Source organism: Salmo salar, chromosome ssa02 (genome assembly GCF_905237065.1).
Source record: "Salmo salar chromosome ssa02, Ssal_v3.1, whole genome shotgun sequence".
Lineage (NCBI taxonomy): Eukaryota > Metazoa > Chordata > Actinopteri > Salmoniformes > Salmonidae > Salmo > Salmo salar.
In genome coordinates, this window is record NC_059443.1 from 32057600 (window position 1) to 32078905 (window position 21306).

The 21306-nt window shown below is 42.5% G+C and overlaps 1 protein-coding gene and 1 long non-coding RNA gene across 2 annotated transcripts in view; one reads left to right on the forward strand and one right to left on the reverse strand.

Moving 5' to 3' along the window:
• itga8 (integrin, alpha 8) overlaps positions 1-20370 on the forward strand; it is a 65716-nt gene extending 45346 nt beyond the window's left edge. Inside the window, exons 23-30 of the mRNA XM_045702369.1 lie at positions 311-391; positions 1244-1349; positions 4229-4387; positions 15272-15385; positions 15514-15627; positions 15743-15844; positions 18939-19061; positions 19185-20370. Of these exons, the coding sequence (XP_045558325.1) occupies positions 311-391; positions 1244-1349; positions 4229-4387; positions 15272-15385; positions 15514-15627; positions 15743-15844; positions 18939-19061; positions 19185-19271 (886 nt within the window). The 3' untranslated portion in view covers positions 19272-20370. The remainder of the gene's footprint in view (positions 1-310; positions 392-1243; positions 1350-4228; positions 4388-15271; positions 15386-15513; positions 15628-15742; positions 15845-18938; positions 19062-19184) is intronic.
• LOC123729005 (uncharacterized) lies at positions 4875-6831 on the reverse strand. The gene is made up of 6 exons (XR_006760723.1): positions 6603-6831; positions 6469-6531; positions 6240-6302; positions 5627-5680; positions 5399-5522; positions 4875-5015 (listed from the first exon to the last, which is right to left on the reverse strand). It is a non-coding gene; the product is annotated as an uncharacterized lncRNA (long non-coding RNA).
• Positions 20371-21306: the final 936 nt, after the last annotated feature.

The window sequence follows — 21306 nt, forward strand, 5'->3', positions numbered from 1 at the left end:
CACACACACACACACACACACACACACACACACACTGCTGAAGAGCTGTGACACACATAACTGTAAAAAGGAACCTCTGTCAGAATTCTGAGGATTTCTGTGGCTTTCCCAAACAAAGAGCGTCGAGACAGATGGCCGCAGGGAAACAGACGAGACAAAACATTGACTGTTCACCTCGCCACAAACACACGCTCACTCACTCATTTACTCACACACGCACACATGCACACACACCATACATCGTCAGGCCATGGTGCAGACTCTACATCCAAACATCTTTACTGACTCATGTGTGTCTCTTATCTTACAGTTCAAACAAAGACAACTCCAAGAGCAACCCAGTCAGTCTGTCTCTCTCCATCTCTGCCAGAGCTCAGCTAGACCTGAGGGGGTGAGTGATGCATCTCTGTTCTGGTTGATCTTTTCTCTAACCCTGTGACATTAGAATATCTTTGCTGTGTTTGAAGCACTTTGTTGTCATACAGTGTATCTCTTTGTCTCATGCCATGTAGGTGAGACAGGCTCATTTAGTTTGCTGTTTTTCTATTTCTCAGTGTGGTTGTGTCTGTGTATGTTTCTATGAATAGATGTCTGCTAATCATGCACACATGAGCCAGTGCTAGTGCTCCTTCGTCACACACACGCTTGCACACAAATACACACACGCAAGTACACACGTTTGATTTACTATCCCTGTGGGGAACAAGACATTGATTCCCATTCAAACTCCTTTGAATCAAGCTTAACCCCTAACCCTAAAACTAAACCTGACCCTAACCCTAATTGTAACCCTAATTGTAACCCTAACCCTAACTCCCAAGCCTAAAATAGCTTTTTTCCTTGTGGGTTCTGACGAAATGTCCCCACTTGTCCGAATGTTCCTTGTTTTACTATCCCCCCACACACAAACACACTTCAAAGCCTGGACCCCAGAGTGACTTGGCTGGGTCTAAGGCAGTTGTACACACAAACAGACAGTGATCCGTGGGGGGCTGTGGGTGTGGGGGGCTGGAGGGCGGGAGGTTAAGGTCCAACCAGCGTTGGGTAAGTTGTGTTTGGCAGCGGAGTGGCGAGTGGCTTGGTGTTCACCCCCCAAGTTGTCCTGGATGTTGTATATCATTTGCTCTCCATATCATTTGTTCTCATACTCTCTCTCTCTGCTCTTTCTTTCTCTATCGCTCCTCGTTTTCTTTCTTTCTCTCTCTCTGCCTCTCTCTCTCTGCCTCTCTCTCTCCCTTTCCAGGGTGTGTCATCCCTCTCAGGTGGTTCTTCCGTTTCCTCACTGGGAGCCCAAAGAGAAGCCGGTCAAAGAGGATGACGTAGGACCCCAGGTCACACACATCTACGAGGTACATACACACACAGTAAAAGCAGTATCCCTGTAAGTGCTGGCTGCTGTCTGATCAAAGGCCTCCTGAACAGTGGTAATTACGGTGAGGGAAAAAAGTATTTGATCCCCTGCTGATTTTGTACATTTGCCCACTGACAAATGATCAGTCTATAATTTTAACGGTAGGTTTATTTGAAAATTGAGAGACAGAATAACAACAAAAAAATCCAGAAAAACGCATGTCAAAAATGTTATAAATTGATTTGCATTTTAATGAGGGAAATAAGTATTTGACCCCCTCTGCAAAACATGACTTAGTACTTGGTGGCAAAACCCTTGTTGGCAATCAGAGGTCAGATGTTTCTTGTAGTTGGCCACCAGGTTTGCACACATCTCAGGAGGGATTTTGTCCCACTCCAAGTCATTAAGGTTTCGAGGCTGACGTTTGGCAACTCGAACCGTCGGCTCCCTCCACAGATCTTCTATGGGATTAAGGTCTGGAGACTGGCTAGGCCACTCCAGGACCTTAATGTGCTTCTTCTTGAGCCACTCCTTTGTTGCCTTGGCCGTGTGTGTTGGGTCATTGTCATGCTGGAATACCCATTTTCAATGCCCTGGCTGAGGGAAGGAGGTTCTCACCCAAGATTTGACGGTACATGGCCCCGTCCATCGTCCCTTTGATGCGGTGAAGTTGTCCTGTCCCCTTAGCAGAAAAACACCCCCAAAGCATAATGTTTCCACCTCCATGTTTGACGGTGGGGATGGTGTTCTTGGGGTCATAGGCAGCATTCCTCCTCCTCCAAACACGGCGAGTTGAGTTGATGCCAAAGAGCTCCATTTTGGTCTCATCTGACCACAACACTTTCACCCAGTTGTCCTCTGAATCATTCAGATGTTCATTTGCAAACTGCAGACGGGCATGTATATGTGCTTTCTTGAGCAGGGGGACCTTGCGGGCGCTGCAGGATTTCAGTCCTTCACGGCGTTGTGTGTTACCAATTGTTTTCTTGGTGACTATGGTCCCAGCTGCCTTGAGATCATTGACAAGATCCTCCCGTGTAGTTCTGGGCTGATTCCTCACCGTTCTCATGATCATTGCAACTCCACGAGGTGAGATCTTGCATGGAGCCCCAGGCCAAGGGATATTGACAGTTCTTTTGTGTTTCTTCCATTTGCAAATAATCGCACCAACTGTTGTCACCTTCTCACCAAGCTGCTTGGCGATGGTCTTGTAGCCCATTCCAGCCTTGTGTAGGTCTACAATCTTGTCCCTGACATCCTTGGAGAGCTCTTTGGTCTTGGCCATGGTGGAGAGTTTGGAATCTGATTGATTGATTGCTTCTGTGGACAGGTGTCTTTTATACAGGTAACAAACTGAGATTAGGAGCACTCCCTTTAAGAGTGTGCTCCTAATCTCAGCTCGTTACCTGTATAAAAGACACCTGGGAGCCAGAAATCTTTCTGATTGAGAGGGGGTCAAATACTTATTTCCCTCATTAAAATGCAAATCAATTTATAACATTTTTGACATGCGTTTTTCTGGATTTTTTGTTGTTATTCTGTCTCTCACTGTTCAAATAAACCTACCATTAAAATTATAAAACTGATCATTTCTTTGTCAGTGGGCAAACGTACAAAATCAGCAGGGGATCAAATACTTTTTTCCCTCACTGTACTGTCATAAAGGAAGAGAGAAAGAGAGAGCGGGGTGGAGAGATAAGAGGGGGATCAGACATACACTCCCGTTCAAAAGTTTGGGGTCACTTAGAAATGTCCTTGTTTTTGAAAGAAAAACACATTTTTTGTCCATTAAAATAACATCAAATTGATCAGAAATACAGTGTAGACATTGTTAATGTTGTAAATGACTATTGTAGCTGGAAATAGCAGATTTTTTTCATGGAATATCTACATAGGCGTACAGAGGCCCATTATCAGCAATGTTCCAATGGCACGTTGTGTTAGCTAATCCAAGTTTATCATGAAGATCTGGTACAACGCTGTGTACTATCCCCTCCACAGAACAGCGCAAACTGGCTCTTCAGTTTCTTGGCCTGGAATAGCCTTCATTTCTCAGAACAAGAATAGACTGACAAGTTTCAGAAGAAAGTTCTTTGTTTCTGGCAATTTTGAGCCTGTAATCGAACCCACAAATGCTGATGCTCCAGATACTCAGCTAGTCTAAAGGACAGTTTTATTGCTTCTTTAATTAGCACAACAGTTTTCAGCTGTGCTAACATAATTGCAAAAGGGTTTTCTAATGATCAATTAGCCTTTTAAAACGATAAACTTGGATTGGCTAACACAACGTGCCATTGGAACACAGGAGTGATGGTTGCTGATAATGGGCCTCTGTAGGTCTATGTAGATATCCATAAAAGAAATCTGCCATTTCCAGCTACAATAGTCATTTACACCATTAACAATGTCTACACTGTATTTCTGATCAACGATGTTATTTTAATGGACAAAAAAATGTGCTTTTCTTTCAGAAACAAGGACATTTCTAAGTGACCCAAACTTTTGAACACTAGTGTGTGTGTGTGTGTGTGTGTGTGTTGAAGATGCAGTGAAGAGGGACATCTGCTGGATGTTTGCAGGGTTTGGGGCTGCAGTGCTCCTGTCCTGCAGTCTGTCCAGCTGGTTATAGTTAGGTCGGCCAGAGTTTCTCTGTCAGAGAATTCCTGCCTGGAGCACTGGGACCATGTCCTGTTTGGGTGACTCACCATCACCGCCCTCAGAATGAATGAGTGTGTGGAAAGAGGCTAAGCTGAGTGGCTTCGTGTTCTCATACTCTCTCTTCTTCCTTCTCTCTACTCCCCTCCCTCTCCCTCCCTCTCTACTCCCCCCTCTCTCTTCCTCTCATCTCTGTGTCTCCTTTCCCTCTTACTCTCTCAGCTCCATAACTCAGGTCCCAGTAGTATCCGGGAGGCGGAGCTCCAGGTGGGCTGGCCCTCTCGTTTCCGTGACGAACACCTGCTCTACGCTCTGGAGGTTCTAACGGAAGGACCAATCAGCTGCCGGAGCAACACCAGCCTCAACCTCCTGGGCCTACAGGTAACACAATAACACCTCCTGCTGAGACTGGACATTGTACTCATGCACTAATGTTCTGTATTTATTAACCTGTATTGATCTCCAATGCTTTAGAAACAATGGCATAAATGCGTTTGTGAAATTACAGCTCAGTTAGATCAAAGTGTACTGACCCGATCTAGCATTGATGCAGTTCAGTTCTCATAATAAAATAGGGTAACAGGGTGTCATCTACCGTCTGGTTTATGTCTGTGATGATGACTGAGGAATGTGCTTTAATGATGACAGGACAAAGTTACTCATTCCATGTTTATTGAAGACTGTAGGAGGACGGAGAGGGACTAGTGGAGTTGGCCCATAGCAGGGTTGGTGGTAAAGAGCAGGATTCCAGTAAAGACAGTGTGGTTGTAGTTGTCATCATACAGCCCCCAGCCCTTAGGAAGCCTTAAGTACACCAGATCATCTTTCTCTAGCTCCAGAGCCACGGCACCTGTCATGTACTCATAACCACCATGGAAGTTGTCCTGGACGTTGTATATCATTTGCTCTCCATTTTTGACCAAGTAAACACCCATTTTCTGTCCAGGCTCTCGGCCCATGGAGGTGAATGTGAAGTAGTAGACCCCTCTCACTGGTGCTGAGAACATACCTGTATCAGAGGGGAAGCAGGGAGAGATCAGCACTATCCGTCTCTCTTAGGCACTGTAGCAGCCTGTTAGTGGTTTGGGTCTGTGCCAGTAGCTGGCCCCTGTGGACACCATAGGCATCCGGTGGCACCATAATTGGGGAGGGCGGGCTCATAGTAATTGCTGGAACGGACTAAAGTGAATCGAACACATACCATTCACGCCATTCCAGACATTATTATGAGCTGTCCTCCCATAAGCAGCCTCCTGTGGTGGACACGTGAGCATGGAGATTGTGTTTATGTTTATACCTTTATCTGAGCTGTAGATGTATTTCTGTGTGGGTGAACCTGTAGTATTGTTACTGTGTAAGTTTCATCTGTAGTATTGTCGGCGTAAGCTGTACCTGAGTTTGGGTCGTAACCGTTGCCGATGTTGGTGAAGACTTTTTCATAGACCAGCGTGATCTCAGTTTGAAAGGGTCCCACATACCTGAGTCCGTCAAACCAACAGAAAAGGCCAACTGTCTTCTGTGCGAACACATGAGAATGAATTCAATCAAGCCCACCGTAATGTCTAAAATGTCTTCATTTCATACCACACTGTGGGTTTGATTGAATTGATCTGTTCTTACCTAGCCTCAGTTCCTCCACCTGTATCTCAGCAACACTCAATCTTGCCTCCAGGGCTGAAATAGCAAGAAAATAATATCTTAATAAGCTGATACTCTGAGGTAGCTTTGTTGTCAATGCTGTGCTTAGATACATCCTGATTAGATCAGTCAGCGACTAACAGTTCTTGTGCTGGCATTGCTTCCAGAGGCAGTTTGGAACTCGGTAGTGAGTGCTGCAACCAACGACAGATGATTTTTACACGCTACACTCTTCAGCACTAAGCGGTCCCGTTCTGTGACCGCTTAGTGTGGCCTACCACTTAGCAGCTGAGCCGTTGGTGCTCCTAGATGTTTCCCCTTCACAATAACAGCACTTACAGTTGACTGGGGCAGCTCTAGCAGGGCAGAAATTACGAACTGACTTGTTGGAAAGGTGGCATCCTATGATGGTGCCACGTTGAAAGTCACTGAGCTCTTCAGTAAGGCCATTCTACTGCCAATGTTTGTGTACGGAGATTGCATGGCTGTGTGCTCGATTTTATACACCGGTCAGCAACGGTGTGGCTGAAATAGCTGAATCCACTAATTTGAAGGGGTGTCCACATACTTTTGTATATATAGTGTATATAGTCACCTGCGTTCTTTCCCTTCAGTTCTGCCACCTGGCTTTCACTGGCTGTCACTCTGGCCTCCAGGGCTAGAAGATCATTTACGCAAGAAAATAATTTATTTTGAAAATGATAAGCCATGATGTGGCTTTGTTACATCGCTTTGGTTTCTCATATCTTGACATGAGCTGAATGTTATTATGTTCAGGTGAAGAATACATGTAGTCGTTCTTATAAGTGAAACATTTTAGTCACCTGCATTCTCTTTCTTCAGTTCTGCCACCTGCCTGTCGCTGGCTGTCACTCTGGTGTCCAGGGCTGAAATAGTATAAAACTAGTTAACAGTACACATTGTTATTAAACACACACTTTTGCACAATATATCTTACCTGCATTTTCTTTAATCAGTTCAGCTACCTGACTCTCGCTGGTTGTCACTCTGTTCTTGAAGTCAGAAAGTTCTGCTGCTTGGGCTGAAATTATAGAAATATTGTAGAGGCAATAGACAATATCCAGAGCTGTGCTTTTTTTCTATTGAGTAAATTATTAACCCGTTGAGGACCCCTTCGAGACAGGATCCCGTTAACGGGATTGATTTTGACAACAGCCAGTGGAAAATCAGAGCACCAAATTCAAAACAGCTAAAATCTCATAATTCCATTTTCTCAAACAATCAACTATTTTACACCATTTTAAAGATAAGACTCTCGTTAATCCAACCACGTTGTCCTATTTCAAAAAGGCTTTACGGCAAAAGCATAAAATTAGATTATGTTAGGACATAAACTTCACAAGAAAAACCACAGCCATTTTCCAGCAACTAGATGCATCACAAACACCAAAAGTACAGCTAAAATATTCACTAATCTTTGATGATCTTCATCAGATGGCACTCATAGGACTTCATGCATGTTTTGCTCGATAAAGTTCATATTTATATCCAAAAAACCCATTTTACATTGGCGTGTAATGTTCAGAAATGTATTCCCTTCAAACCTTCCGGTGAATGAGCAATGAGCACACATATTAGAGAAATATTCATCATAAACTTTGATCAATATACAAGTATTATGCACAGAATTATAGATACACTTCTCCTAAATGCAACCGCTTTGTCAGATTTCAAAAAAGGTTCACGGCGAAAGCACAATTTGCAATAATCTGAGTACAGCCCAGAAGACACCAACAACTAGCAAACAGAAACCTGCCATCTTGGAGTCAATAAAACTAAGAAATTACATTATAAATATTCACTTACCTTTGATTATCTTCATCAGAAGGCACTCCCAGGAACCCCAGCTCCACAATAAATGTTTGATAAAGTTCATATTTATGTCCAAATACATCCATTTTGTTCGCGCGTTAGGTTCACTATCCAAATCCACAACGCGCGTGCTTACTTAGTCCAGACGAAAGTCAAAAAAGTTATACTACTGTTCGTAGAAACATGTCAAACAATGTATAGAAGCAATCTTTAGGTTGTTTTTAACATATATCTTCAATAAAATTCCAACCGGACCTATCCGTTCTCTTTAGGAGTGAATATGAACTCAGCTCACTCCCAAGTCCTTGCGCGTGACTGTACCCATGCCTTATAATGGGACACCTACTTCCTTGGGCTGTTATTCCCATCAAATTCACCATAGAATCCTCAAACAAGGTTCTAAAGACTGTTGACATCTAGCGGAAGCTTTAGGAAGTGCAAAATGAACTCTAAGTCACTGTATACTGTAAAGGCAATCACTTGAAAAAACTACAACCTCAGATTTCCCACTTCCTGGTTGGATTTTTCTCAGGTTTTTGCCTGCCATATGAGTTCTGTTATACTCACAGACATCATTCAAACAGTTTTAGAAGCTTCAGAGTGCTTTCTATCCACATCTACTAATAATATGCATATCCTACCTCCTGGGCCCGAGTTGCAGGCTGTTTCATTTGGGTACGTTTTTCATCCGGACGTGAAAATACTGCCCCCTATCCCGAAGAGGTTTTAACTCAATAGTTTTTCAAAACACTTCTTGTTGTTTCCTGCATTGTCTTTCTTCATGTCATCATTACCTGCATGTCATCATTACCTGCATTCTCTTTCTCCAGCTCTTCCACCTGGCTCTCACTGGCTGTCACTCTGGCCTCCAGGGCTAGAAAATAATTTATGCGAAACATAATTTATGGTGAAAACGATAAACCAAGATGTAGCTTTATCACATCCTGAAATAAACTTAAATATACATAGTATTTCTTATAAGTAAAGATATATAGTCACCTGCGTTCTTTCCCTTCAGTTCTGCCACATGACTCTCACTGGCTGTCACTCTCAATCAAATGTATTTATAAAGCCCTTCTTACATCAGCTGATGTCACAAAGTGCTGTACAGAAACCCAGCTTAAAACCCCAAACAGCAAGCAATGCAGGTGTAGAAGCACAGTGGCTAGGAAAAACTCCCTAGAAAGGCCAGAACCTAGGAAGAAACCTAGAGAGGATCCAGGCTATGAGGGGTGGCCAGTCCTCTTCTGGCTGTGCCGGGTGGAGATTATAACAGAAGATGGCCAAGATGTTCAAAGGTTCTGTCATATTCGTGTATGTAGGTGGCAGGGAAGTCAGGCGCAGGAGAAACCAAATTGGTTAATCTGGAGTATTTCATGAAAAAGCAAACTCCAAAACCAAAGTACCAAATAACATGGGTAAAATATACCCGTCGCACACCGATACATAAACCCACGTAACTTAACATCACAAACAATCACCGACAAGGACATGAGGGGAAAACAGAGGGTTAAATACACATGATAAATGGGATTGGAAACAGGTGTGTAGGAAGACAAGACAAAACCAATGGAAAATGAAAAACTGATCAATGATGGCTAGAAGACCGGTGATGTCGACCGCCGAGCACCACCCGAGCAAGGAGGGGCATCGACTTCGGCAGAAGTCGTGACATGTTCATAGATGACTAGCAGGGTCAAATAATAATAATCACAGTGGTTGTCTAGGGTGCAAAAGGTCAGCACCTCGGTAGTAAATATCAGTTGTCGTTTCATAGCCGATCATTCAGAGTATCTCTAACGCTCCTGCTGTCTCTAGAGAGTTGAAAACAGCAGGTCTGGGACAAGGTAGCACGTCCGGTGAACAGGTCAGGGTTCCATAGCCGCAGGCAGAACAGTTGAAACTGGAGCAGCAGCACGACCAGGTGGACTGGGGACAGCAAGGAGTCATCAGGGCAGGTAGTCATGAGAAAGACCCCGCTATGGGGCGCAATCGGGCAATGTAGGCTTTAACGTTACACAATCGCCCAACCTTCTCTCTCTTCCACACACACACACACACACACACACACACACACACACACACACACACACACACACTGTAGGCGTGGTTACAGTAGGCTAACTTATGTCAATGGTTTTAGGAACAGCAGTAATATCAGGCAGGATTTAGGCTACCAACTGCCTAGCCATTTGTAGCTCAATCTTGGGTGCAATGATCACGTTCCCGCACTGACTGTATACATTAGCCTACATGCTACACAAGCAAAGTTATATATGGCTGTCAGCTATATTAGCCATGACTTACCGTTCTCTGTGTAGCTTCAAATGTCGAACAAAGTTGGAAGTTGTTGCGCCTCCGTCTTTCATTTTCTTCCGCATATTTTACAAGTTGCAATCCGTTTTTTGTTGACTACAGCGTAGTATTTATATCTGAAAATAATAATTTTGGGTATCATCTTTCCATGGGCTCCGACTGAATTCACCCTCTGACATTCATCTGCATTGCCACGTGCAACTTTTTCTCAGCTGGCACAATTTGATTGGCTGCTGTCCGATTCAAACTGTAATCCGTTAAATGAAGAGTTGATGCGCTGCCTCAGACAAGGCCGAGTAAAGCCCACGAAGATCTCCCCCACGGCACTCTGGACTCTAGGGCTAGAAAAGAATGCATACAAGAAAACAATAGACTGTGATGTAGCTTTGGAACTTCGCTTTGCTTGATCACATTCTAACATTAGCTGAATTATGTTTAGGTGAAGCGTAGATGTAGTAGCTCTAATAAGTAACACATTTTAGTCACCTGTATTTTTTTGGGCCATCAGCTCTGCCACCTGGCTCTCACTGGCTGTCACTGTGTTCTCCAGGGCTGTCACTGTGTTCTCCCGGGCTGTCACTGTGTTCTCCAGGGCTGTCACTGTGTTCTCCAGGGCTGACACTGTGTTCTCCAGGGCTGTCACTGTGTTCTCCAGGGCTGTCACTGTGTTCTCCAGGGCTGTCACTGTGTTCTCCAGGGCTGTCACTGTGTTCTCCAGGGCTGACACTGTGTTCTCCAGGGCTGTCACTGTGTTCTCCAGGGCTGTCACTGTGTTCTCCCGGGCTGTCACTGTGTTCTCCCGGGCTGTCACTGTGTTCTCCAGGGCTGTCACTGTGTTCTCCAGGGCTGTCACTGTGTTCTCCAGGGCTGTCACTGTGTTCTCCAGGGCTGTCACTGTGTTCTCCAGGGCTGTCACTGTGTTCTCCAGGGCTGTCACTGTGTTCTCCAGAGCTGTCACTGTGTTCTCCAGGGCTGACAGTTCTGCTGCTTGATCTGGAAAGAGGCAAAAGGCATTATCCAGAACTGTGATTTTTTTTCTATTGAGCAAATGATTAACTCAATAGCTCTTCAGAACACATTTCATTATTACCTGCATTCTCTTTCTTCAGTTCTGGCCATCTGGCTCTGAAGGGCTGTTAGTTGGCTTCTCAAGGATAACATTAGTGCTGCTTGACCTGGAATTATATAAATATAGTAGACGATATGTAACATCCATATGTAATAGGCAATATCCAGAGCTGTTGTTTCTATTGAGAAAAGTAACTTTAAAAAAAAAAATTATTACCTGCATTCTGTTTCTTCAAGTCTTCCACCTGGCTGTCACTGGCTGTCAATCTGGTCTCCAGATCTATAATTTATTTATGATAAAAACAATAAACCCTGATGTCGCTTTATTACATCACTTTGGTTTTATACAGTATGAAGTAGTTCTTATAAGTAAGACATTTTAGTCACCTGCATTCTTTCCCTTCAGATCCTTCAGCTGGCTCTCACTGGCTGTCAATCTGGCCTCCAAGGCTGAAGTAGTATGAAAGTAATTAACAGTAAATTAACAGAAAAACACACATTTGCACAATATAGCTTATCTTACTGTACCTGCATTCTCTTTCTTCAGTTCCGCCACCTGACTCTCACTAGCTATCACTCTGGCCTCCAAGACTAAAATCATAGAGTTGGATAATGTAGAATGCTTTATTAGTTGCAAGTGTTATTTACTGTCAGAATACATGAGGGTGAAGTTTATATTAGTGTTGTACCTGTATTCTCTTTCTTCACTTCGTCCACCTGGCTCTCACCGGCTGTCATTCTGGCCTCTAGGGCTGAAATAGCATGAAAATAAACATTGCTGAACATATCGACCATTACTGTTTTTTTGTGACCAAATAATAATCATTTTGTTATTTATTTGTGTGTGTGGGGGTTACAGGTACATTATCCATTTCAAATTATCCATTTATAAAACTTGTACCCGTAGGCTGCCACTCAACAAAAACAGTAAGAAATACACATAGAGTTTAACAATAACTAGTAAATTCAGTATAAACAGGAAAAGAAAAAAGAAGTGGGCATCCCCCAACTTCCCATCCCATTTCCCCAGCCAACATGTCTCCCGAGTGGGCTCCTGAGTGGCGCAGCGATCTAAGGCACTGCATCTCAGTGCAAGAGGCGTCACTACAATCCCTGGTTCGAATCCAGGCTGTATCACATCCGCCCGTGATTGGGAGTCCCATAGGGCAGCGCACAATTGGCCCAGCATCGTCTGGGGTAGGCCGTCATTGTAAATAAGAATTTGTTCTTAACTGACTTGCTTAGTTAAATAAAGGTTACATTTAAAAACAAGATATATGTCTCCATACAACCCCATGTTTCCCAACCCTCCCAGTAACTAGGGTTACTCATCAGTTACCCACCGCCCACCCTCCTGGCAACCAGAGAAAACCCTTCCCATACCACCCCTACCCATGGGGCTGAAAGTAAAGAAAGTTTGAAAAAATATTGAAATAGCTATATATAGTGCCTTCAGAAAGTATTCACACCCCTTTACTTTTTTCACATTTTGTTGTATTACAGCCTGAATTAAAAATGTATTACATTGAGATGTGTGTCACATGTTTTTTATTAATACAAAATGTAAACCTGAGTCAATAAGTATTCAACCCCTTTCTTATGGCAAGCCTAAATAAGTTCAGGAGTAAATGTGCTTCACAAATCGCATAGTAAATTGCATGGACTCATTCTGTGTTCAATAATAGTGGTTAACATGATTTTTTAATGACTACCCCATCTCTGTACCCCACACATTCAATTATCTGTAAGGTCCATCAATCGAGTAGTGAATTTCAAGCACAGATTTAACCACAAAGACCAGGGAGGCTTTTCAATGCCTCGCAAAGAAGGGCACCGATTGGTAGACGCTTTATACAAAGCGTTACGTTTGGGGAAAATCCATCACAACATATCATATTTTCAAGCATCATGTTATGGGTATGCTTGTCATCAGCAAGGACTATGGAGTTTTTTGGTTTATAATACAGCTATAAGCACAGGCAAAATCCTAGAGGAAAACCTGCTTCAGTCTACTTTCCAACAGACACTGGGAGACGAATTCACCTTTCAGCAAAACAATAATCTAAAACACAAGGCCAAATCTACACTGGAGTTGCTTACCAAGACCACATTGAATGTCTAGTTACAGTTTTGACTTAAATTGGTTTGAAAATCTATGGCAAGACTTGAAAATGTCTGTCTAGCAATGATCAACAATCAACGTGACAGAGCTTGACGAATTAAAAAAATAATAATGTGCAATTGTACAATCCACGTGTGCAAAGCTGTTAGAGACTTACCCAGAAAGACTTGCAGCTGTAATCACTGCCAAAGGTGCTTCTACAAATAATTGGCTCAAGGGTGTGAATACTTATGTAAATATTTCTGTATTTCATTTTCAATACATTTGCTAAAATGTCTAATGTCATTATGGGGTATTGTGTGTAGATGGGTGAGAATCCATTTTGAAATCAGGCTTTAACACAACAAAATGTGGAATAAGTCAAGGGGTATGAATACTTTCTGAAGGCCCTTATATAGCACCAGTCATTTTCGTTGTCAATAATTCTCATACTATAACTTCTAATAGTGCACTGGCATATTTTTTAACCACAATGTAACATAAAGCTTTTTAAAATTACAAGTTCACTACTTCACTTACAGAATCATACATCTTATATGCAAAAACATGTGCTACAGCATGTTTATTCATAGTAGTCTCCTTATTACCTGCATTCTCTTTCTTTGGTTCCACCACCTGGCTCTCACTGTCTGTCACTCTGTTTTCCCAGGGCTGAAATAGCCTGAAAATATGTAGCTGAGATGCAGCTAAAACAATGCTTTATTTATTTCTCCCTGCAATTAGCTATGCTCATCTGAGGGACAGTAGTTCTTATAAAGTCTACCTTTAAAGAAAGATGGGAACCCTTGTGCTAAGCAATCCTTTGCGGTAACTCTGGGCTGAAATCACAAGGGAATTTGTCTTGGACATTATCATAAAATATCCAGCAAAATCCACAGCTGTACATTTTTGATTGAGCTAATTAACTAAATCGAATTTTGTAAAATTTGCATTTTGTTATTACCTTGGTTCTAGATCTGTAAATCCAACGTCAGTATCACAGTATCTAGGTCTGTCAGTTCTGCTGCTTGAGCTTTAATGATAAAGATTTACTGTAGCCTATGTATGAAAGATCAATATTAGCAGCTGACAGTGAATTATTATCTAAATCCATTTAAGAAATGACATCTAATGATGATTATATGTGTTCTCTGTCTTCAGCTTGACCACCCTGTCCCCCAGGACTGAAATGGCACCAACATAAATGTCCAAACTTATCAATCAATACAGAATGAGAGTTAAGCAAGCACTACTTATTTTCACAGTGTGATCGGTTTCATTACCTGTATTATTACATCAGGCTACCTTTGTTCTTTCTTTCTTTCTCTGTCTAATTGTGCATTGTTACAGTACCAGCGTTCTCCTTCTCCAACTTCTCTACTTGTTTCTTTGTGTTGTTCAGCATGAGTCTCAGGTGACTCGGCTCATCCCAGACAGCATCTATGGTAGTGAATAGAATGTTCTGGTCAATCTGATCCATCCCTCCTTTACTCTCTCCCTCAGCCCAAGTCCCAAACAGATAGAATGCCAGCACCAGCATATCTACTACGCCCCTCATTTTGAATGATGCCTTAGTTCAATAGTAATGTTGTCTATGAGTCTCACTACCAGCAAAAATAAGACGGGTAAAAAGCAGAATGGGGAATCTTTATAGAAACCTGTCAACAAGAGCTAGCCCACTATGTGAGAAGTCAACATGTGGTGGATGTAAAAATAGCACCAAGAACATCTGATCAAACATTAAGAGAACCAGAGTAACCCTGAATCTGTGTTGTTTGGTCTCTTCTTTTTCCACGAGGTAGAAAACTGTCTACAAGGTTGCTGATCAGGCTACTAGACAGTGTGTCATCTACAATGTGTAGACCTATGTGTGCCTTGCAAAAGTATTCATACCCCTTGGATTTCTTTACATTTTATTGTGTTAGAAAGTGGGATTCAAATGGACTTCATTGTAATTTAATGTCTACACAAAACACTATGTAATGTCAAAGTCAAAGAAAAATTCAATTTAAAAAAAGTTTTAAAATATTAATAAAAATGTGATAACTAAAATATAGTCGTTGCATAAGTATTCAGCCCCTTTGTTTAGGCAAGCCTAAATTAGTTTAGGAGTAAAAATAGGCTTAAATACTTTAGCAAGGCACTGTAAGTGTGTACCTGTGGTGTTTTTTGTATAGATGGTTGGTTGGTCTTATATGTGGTATGTAATAATGTGACTTAATTATCTCCCCTCTTTCTTGCTCTCGCTCTCACGCTCACTCTCTTTCTCTCTCTCTCTGTCTCTCTCTCTCTCTCTCTTTCTCTCTCAGACGTCCTCTGTCCAGGACACTCCAGAATTGTTGGGCTTTCTGAGAAACCGTAGCTCTCCTCACCGCTACAGACGAGCCACCAGTGCTGCCCAGCCCTACAGCAGCAAGACCCTGGTACTTACAATACATGCATTTCATTATCAGCAGCCTTGGATTTCACTGTCAGCTTGTTTGGTATTACTATACAGCAGCAGTTTTGGAATGTATATGAACTCTCTCTCTCGGTCTCTCCCGCTCTATAGAACTGCAGTAACATCATTTGTCTAAGAGTTCTGTGTGTGGTCGGGCGGTTGGACCGTGGTCAGAGCGCTGTAGTCAAGATCCGTTCCCGACTCTGGGCTCACACCTTCCTCCAGGTGAGCACACAAATATAAACCCAGACTTATGTACTACTGGGAGTATTCATATTAATGTTATTATTAGTATTAAGTATTAAGAAATAAAGTATCTATAACATCTATCACCTTGCAGAGACGTAACGACCCATACCTCCTCAACTCCACCGTGTCCTTCAGAGTGACGGCCCTGCCCTACCGCCTCCAGCCCTCCTCCTTACCCCAACACACCACTTCAGTAAGATACCCCTAACACTAACCCATACCTATACACTCTTAGAAGGAAAGGAGCCTGGAAGAACCTTCTGAGGATCTAAAAATTGCCACACGGGGAACCTTTCCAGTTCAAAAAGGTTCCATGAGCAACCCCTCTGAAAAGGGTATTCGACAGTGGTGGAAAAAGTACCCAATTGTCATACTTAAGTAAAAGTATAGATACCTTAATAGAAAGTTACTCAAGTAAAAGTAAAAGTCACTCAGTAAAATACTACTTGAGTAAAAGTCTAAAAGTATTTGGTTCTAAATATACTTAAGTATCAAAAGTAAAAGTAGAAGTATAAATAATTTCAAATTCCTTCTATAATGCAAAGCAGGTGGCACCATTTTCTTGTTTTAAAAATGCATGGATAGCCAGGGGCACTCTCCAACACTCACACATAATTTACAAAAGATACATTTGTGTTTAGTGAGTCCGCCAGGTCAGAGGCAGAATGGATGACCATGTGTTGTTTTGATAAGTGCGTAAATTGGACCATTTTCCTGTCCTGCTAAGCATTCAAAATAAAAACGAGTACTTTTGGGTGTCAGGTACAGTAAAATGTATGGAGTAAAAAGTACATTCTTTTTTTTAGGAATGTAGGGAAGTAAAAGTTGTCAAAAATATAAATAGTACCCGCAAAACACCAGTCTCAATGTCAACAGTGAAGAGGCGACTCCGGGATGCTGGCCTTCTAGGCAGAGTTCCTCTGTCCAGTGTCTGTGTTCTTTTGCCCATCTTAATCTTTTCTTTTTATTGGCCTGTCTGAGCGATGGCTTTTTCTTTGCAACTCTGCCTAGAACTCTGCCTGTCGTTGAGACTGGTGTTGAGACTATTTAATGAAGCTGCCAGTTGAGGACTTGTGAGGTGTCTGTTTCTCTAAATTGACACTCTAATGTGCTTGTCCTCTTGCTCAGTTGTGCACCGGGGCCTCCCACTCCTCTTTCTATTCTGGTTAGAGCCAGTTTGGTTAGAGCCAATACTCTATTCTGGTTAGAGCCAATACTCAGCTACTCTAAAGAAGGCCAGTTTTATTGCTTCTTTAATCTGGAAAACAGTTTTCAGCTGTGCTAATGTCACGTCCTGACCAGCAGAGGGTGTTGTTGTGTAGTTTTGGTCAGGACGTGGCAGAGTATGTCTGTGTATGTGTGTTCTGGATGTTGTATTTCTATGTGGGTCTGTGTGGCTCCCGATCAGGGACAGCTGGTTATCGTTGTTCCTGGTTGGGAGTCATATAATTAGGAGTATGTTTGTCACTTGGGGTTGTGGGTGGTTGAGTTAACACTGCTGTTCATTTGTTTGTAAGTATTAGCCTGTTAGCCTGTCACTTTATTTCATTCGTGTTTATTTTGTTTTTCCGTGTTCATCACATTTAATAAATATGATGTGGAGCACGCAACCCGCTGCGTATTGGTCGTACAGTGATTTTGAAATATCTTCAGACGAAGGAGAAAAGTATGACAGCTAACATAATTGCAAAAGGGTCTTCTAATGATCAATTAGCCTTTTAAAATTATAAACTTGGATTAGCTAATACGTGTCATTGAAACACAGGAGTGATGGTTGCTGATAATGGGCCTCTGTACGATAATGGGCCTCTGTATGTAGATATTCCATTAAAAATCAGACGTTTCCAGCTACAATAGTCATTTACAACATTAACAATGTCTACACTGTTTTTCTGATCAATTTAATGTTATTTTAATGGACAAAAAAAGTGTTTTTCTTTCAAAAACAAGGACATTTCTAAGTGACCCCAAACTTTTGAACGATATGCGATGCACAATGCAGAGAACTCCAGAAGAAGAATGATCATTTAATTACCATAGCGAATTATTGTAATGTTTGTTTATGTGTCAATTATGTGTCAATTGGGTTGGCGATTTGACACAAATACAATTTCATTCATATAGTTATAAAGTGGTAACTATTCCCACTTTGGGATTTGCATGGACTCTTGAGGAACTCATACATCTCTGTAAGCCCCATTGAAGCTACAAAGCTGTCAGTGTTCAACCTTAACATATGATGACAATGCAACAGAACAGATGAACAGGAATGACATTTACCCCCACGGGTGGCCTAAAAAGATCTATCTGAAAGCCATGCCCACACAAAGACATGCCTCCAGTCAAGGGTTTTGCTACATTGAAACATTAAAGGTTCCTCCATGAACCTAACCATAGGTGCAAATGTGAACCATTGACTATCAATGGTTCCTCAAAGATCTCCAGGGTTCCTAGAGTCACCACTAATTCTAAGAGTGTACCCTGCCCTACTGCCTCCAGCCCTTCTGCTTACCCCAACACACCACTTCAATAAGATACCCCTAACATGAACCCTTACCTCTACCCTGCCCTATAGCCTCCAGACCTCCTCCTTACCCCAACACACCACTTAAATAAAATACCCCTAACATGAACCCTTACCTCTACCCTGCCCTATAGCCTCCAGACCTCCTCCTTACCCCAACACACCCCTTCAATAAGATAACCCTAACACTAACCCTTACCTCTACCCTGCCCTATAGCCTCCAGACCTCCTCCTTACCCCAACACACCACTTCAATAAGATACCCCTAACACTAACCCTTAGCTCTACCCTGCCCTATAGCCTCCAGACCTCCTCCTTACCCCAACACACCCCTTCAATAAGATACCCCTAACACTAACCCTTACCTCTACCCTGCCCTATAGCCTCCAGACCCCCTCCTTACCCCAACACACCACTTCAATAAGATACCCCTAACACTAACCCTTACCTCTACCCTGCCCTATAGCCTCCAGACCTCCTCCTTACCCCAACACACCACTTCAATAAGATACCCCTAACACTAACCCTTACCTCTACCCTGCCCTATAGCCTCCAGACCTCCTCCTTACCCCAACACACCCCTTCAATAAGATACCCCTAACACTAACCCTTAGCTCTACCCTGCCCTATAGCCTCCAGACACCCTCCTTACCCTAACACACCACTTCAGTAAGATGTGACATCCACCCTAACTATTACCTACAATAACCTTTGCCCTGAACCCCACCCAGCCTGTAACTAACTGTGATTGTGTGTGTTAAAGATGGGTACACTGGTGCTGTGGGGGACTCCTGATGTGGCGTTTGCTGTTCCTCTGTGGGTCATCATCCTGGCCATCCTACTGGGACTGCTGGTCCTGGCCATGCTAACACTGGCCATGTGGAAGGTACACACACACACACACACACACACACACACACACACACACACACACACACACACACACACACACACACACACACACACACACACACACGACTTTAGTATAACTTAACCCTCTCTTCCTCAGTGTGGGTTCTTTGACCGGGCACGGCTGCCAGCGGAAGATGTGTCAGACCGTGAGCAGCTGACCTCTGACCAATTAGCAGACGCCTAAGAACGCCCACTCGCGCCATGGAGACCAGTTATTGATTCGAAGAGGCTGTTTGGGAGGAGTTCCACCTCTTGAGTGAAATTAAACTGAGATGAGATCTGCAGGCAGACTGCAAACTCACAGATCAAAGGTTCTTTACCCCTTTTAAAGCTGATCTGTCATCAGTGATTGGACTGCAAGCCCACAGGCCAAAGGCTGAAGTGCCATTAAGACTTGTATTCAAACAGCACCAGAGAGACTGGGAACAACCCACACAGATGGAACTGCACACATAAACACTATTTAAGCAAACACAACCACTTGGATGTATATGAGGCCTCAAGACAATCTTGGACAGTAGAATGGACTCTGGTTCTAACCCTGCTTGTAGTTGAATATGTTTCTATGCACCGCTTGCCTCTGTGGGTTAGACTACTTGGTGATCTGTATGGTTGGAAAGTTCAGTTGGAGTTAACCAGCCTGGTTTACTACAAGTGGAGTTACCATCTGATGTCAGTGACTTGGTGTCCGCCTGCTTTCACTGTTAAATACATTCCACCATTGATCAAACTCACACATGCACACAACTATGCGCACGCACGCACGCACGCACACACACACACACACACACACACACACACACACACACACACACACACACACACACACACACACACACACACACACACACACACACACACACACACACACACACACACACACACACACACACACACACGCGCATGCACACACACAAACACGGGGCTGTATATATCTATGGATGGTGTATGTGCAATATTGGGACATTCTGTGTGATACTGAAGCTTGTTTACACTGGTATTATTTTATTAGAACTTGATGTTCAAATTCTTTGTGTATATTGTTTAGTTAGTATACTATTGTCTATGTGAGTGTTTTTGTTGGTATATTAGTATATACAGTGCCTTCGGGAAGTATTTAGACCCCTTTACTTAAAAAAAATAAAATTGTTACAGCCTTATTCTAAAATTGATTAAATCATTATTTTCCCTCATCAAGCTACACACAATACCCCATAATGACAAAGCAAAAACTGGTTTTTAGACATTTTTGCAAATTTCTTAAAAATAAAAAACTGACCTATTACATTTACATAAGTATTCAGACCCTTAACTCAGTCTGAGATCCTAAGCGTCCTGAAGCAGGTTTTCATCAAGGATCTCTCTGCACTTTACTCTGTTCATCTTTCCCTTGATCGCTGCCAAAGGTGCTTTGACAAAGTACTGAGTAAAGGGTCTGAATACTTATGTAAATGTGATATTTCCGGGTAAAAAAATATATATATTTGCAAAAATGACAAAAAATCAGTTTTTGCTTTGTCATTATGGGGTATTGTGTGTAGATTGATGAGGGGGGAAAACAATTGAATACATTTTTGAATAAGGCTGTGACATAACTAAATGTGGAAATAGTCAAGGGGTCTGAATACCTTCCGAAGGCACTGTAAGTGTTGAAAGAGAGAAGTGTTTATAACGGGTCCAACTGTTTAAAAAGAGAACGTGGGACTGGGCTAAATACAAAAGGAATTGCATTAACATTAGCATCCAATGTGAGAGGTTTAGGCCTAGATTCAATCAGACCAACTGTTAATAGACGCTAGCCGACACCCGCATAACTAACCCCGCATAATCAACCCAGAATGATTCCAAACACATTTAAAAAATAAAGGGAAAGTCATTGAGTTACATATCAGAAAACACAACCCTAAAGTATACAACATAATATTACTTCAATTCAAAGCAAGAATGTAATAGCCTAACAATTTCAAGTGATTAGATGATCTTCTAGGTCTATATAGCAGTAACCTCAAGGGCTGGGAGTGGGGCCAAGAATACTAATCTGGAGGAAGGTGATGCTATAGGCCTATGTAGCAGTAACCTTAAGGGCTGGAGGTGGGCCAAGACTACTAATAGGATATCATCAGGTCCCAGCTGGAATAAAATGAGTTGGTTGACCTTTTAATGGTCTACTTAATTTTGTCTAATTTTCGGAACAGCATCAAATCTTTGAGCCAAAGAGA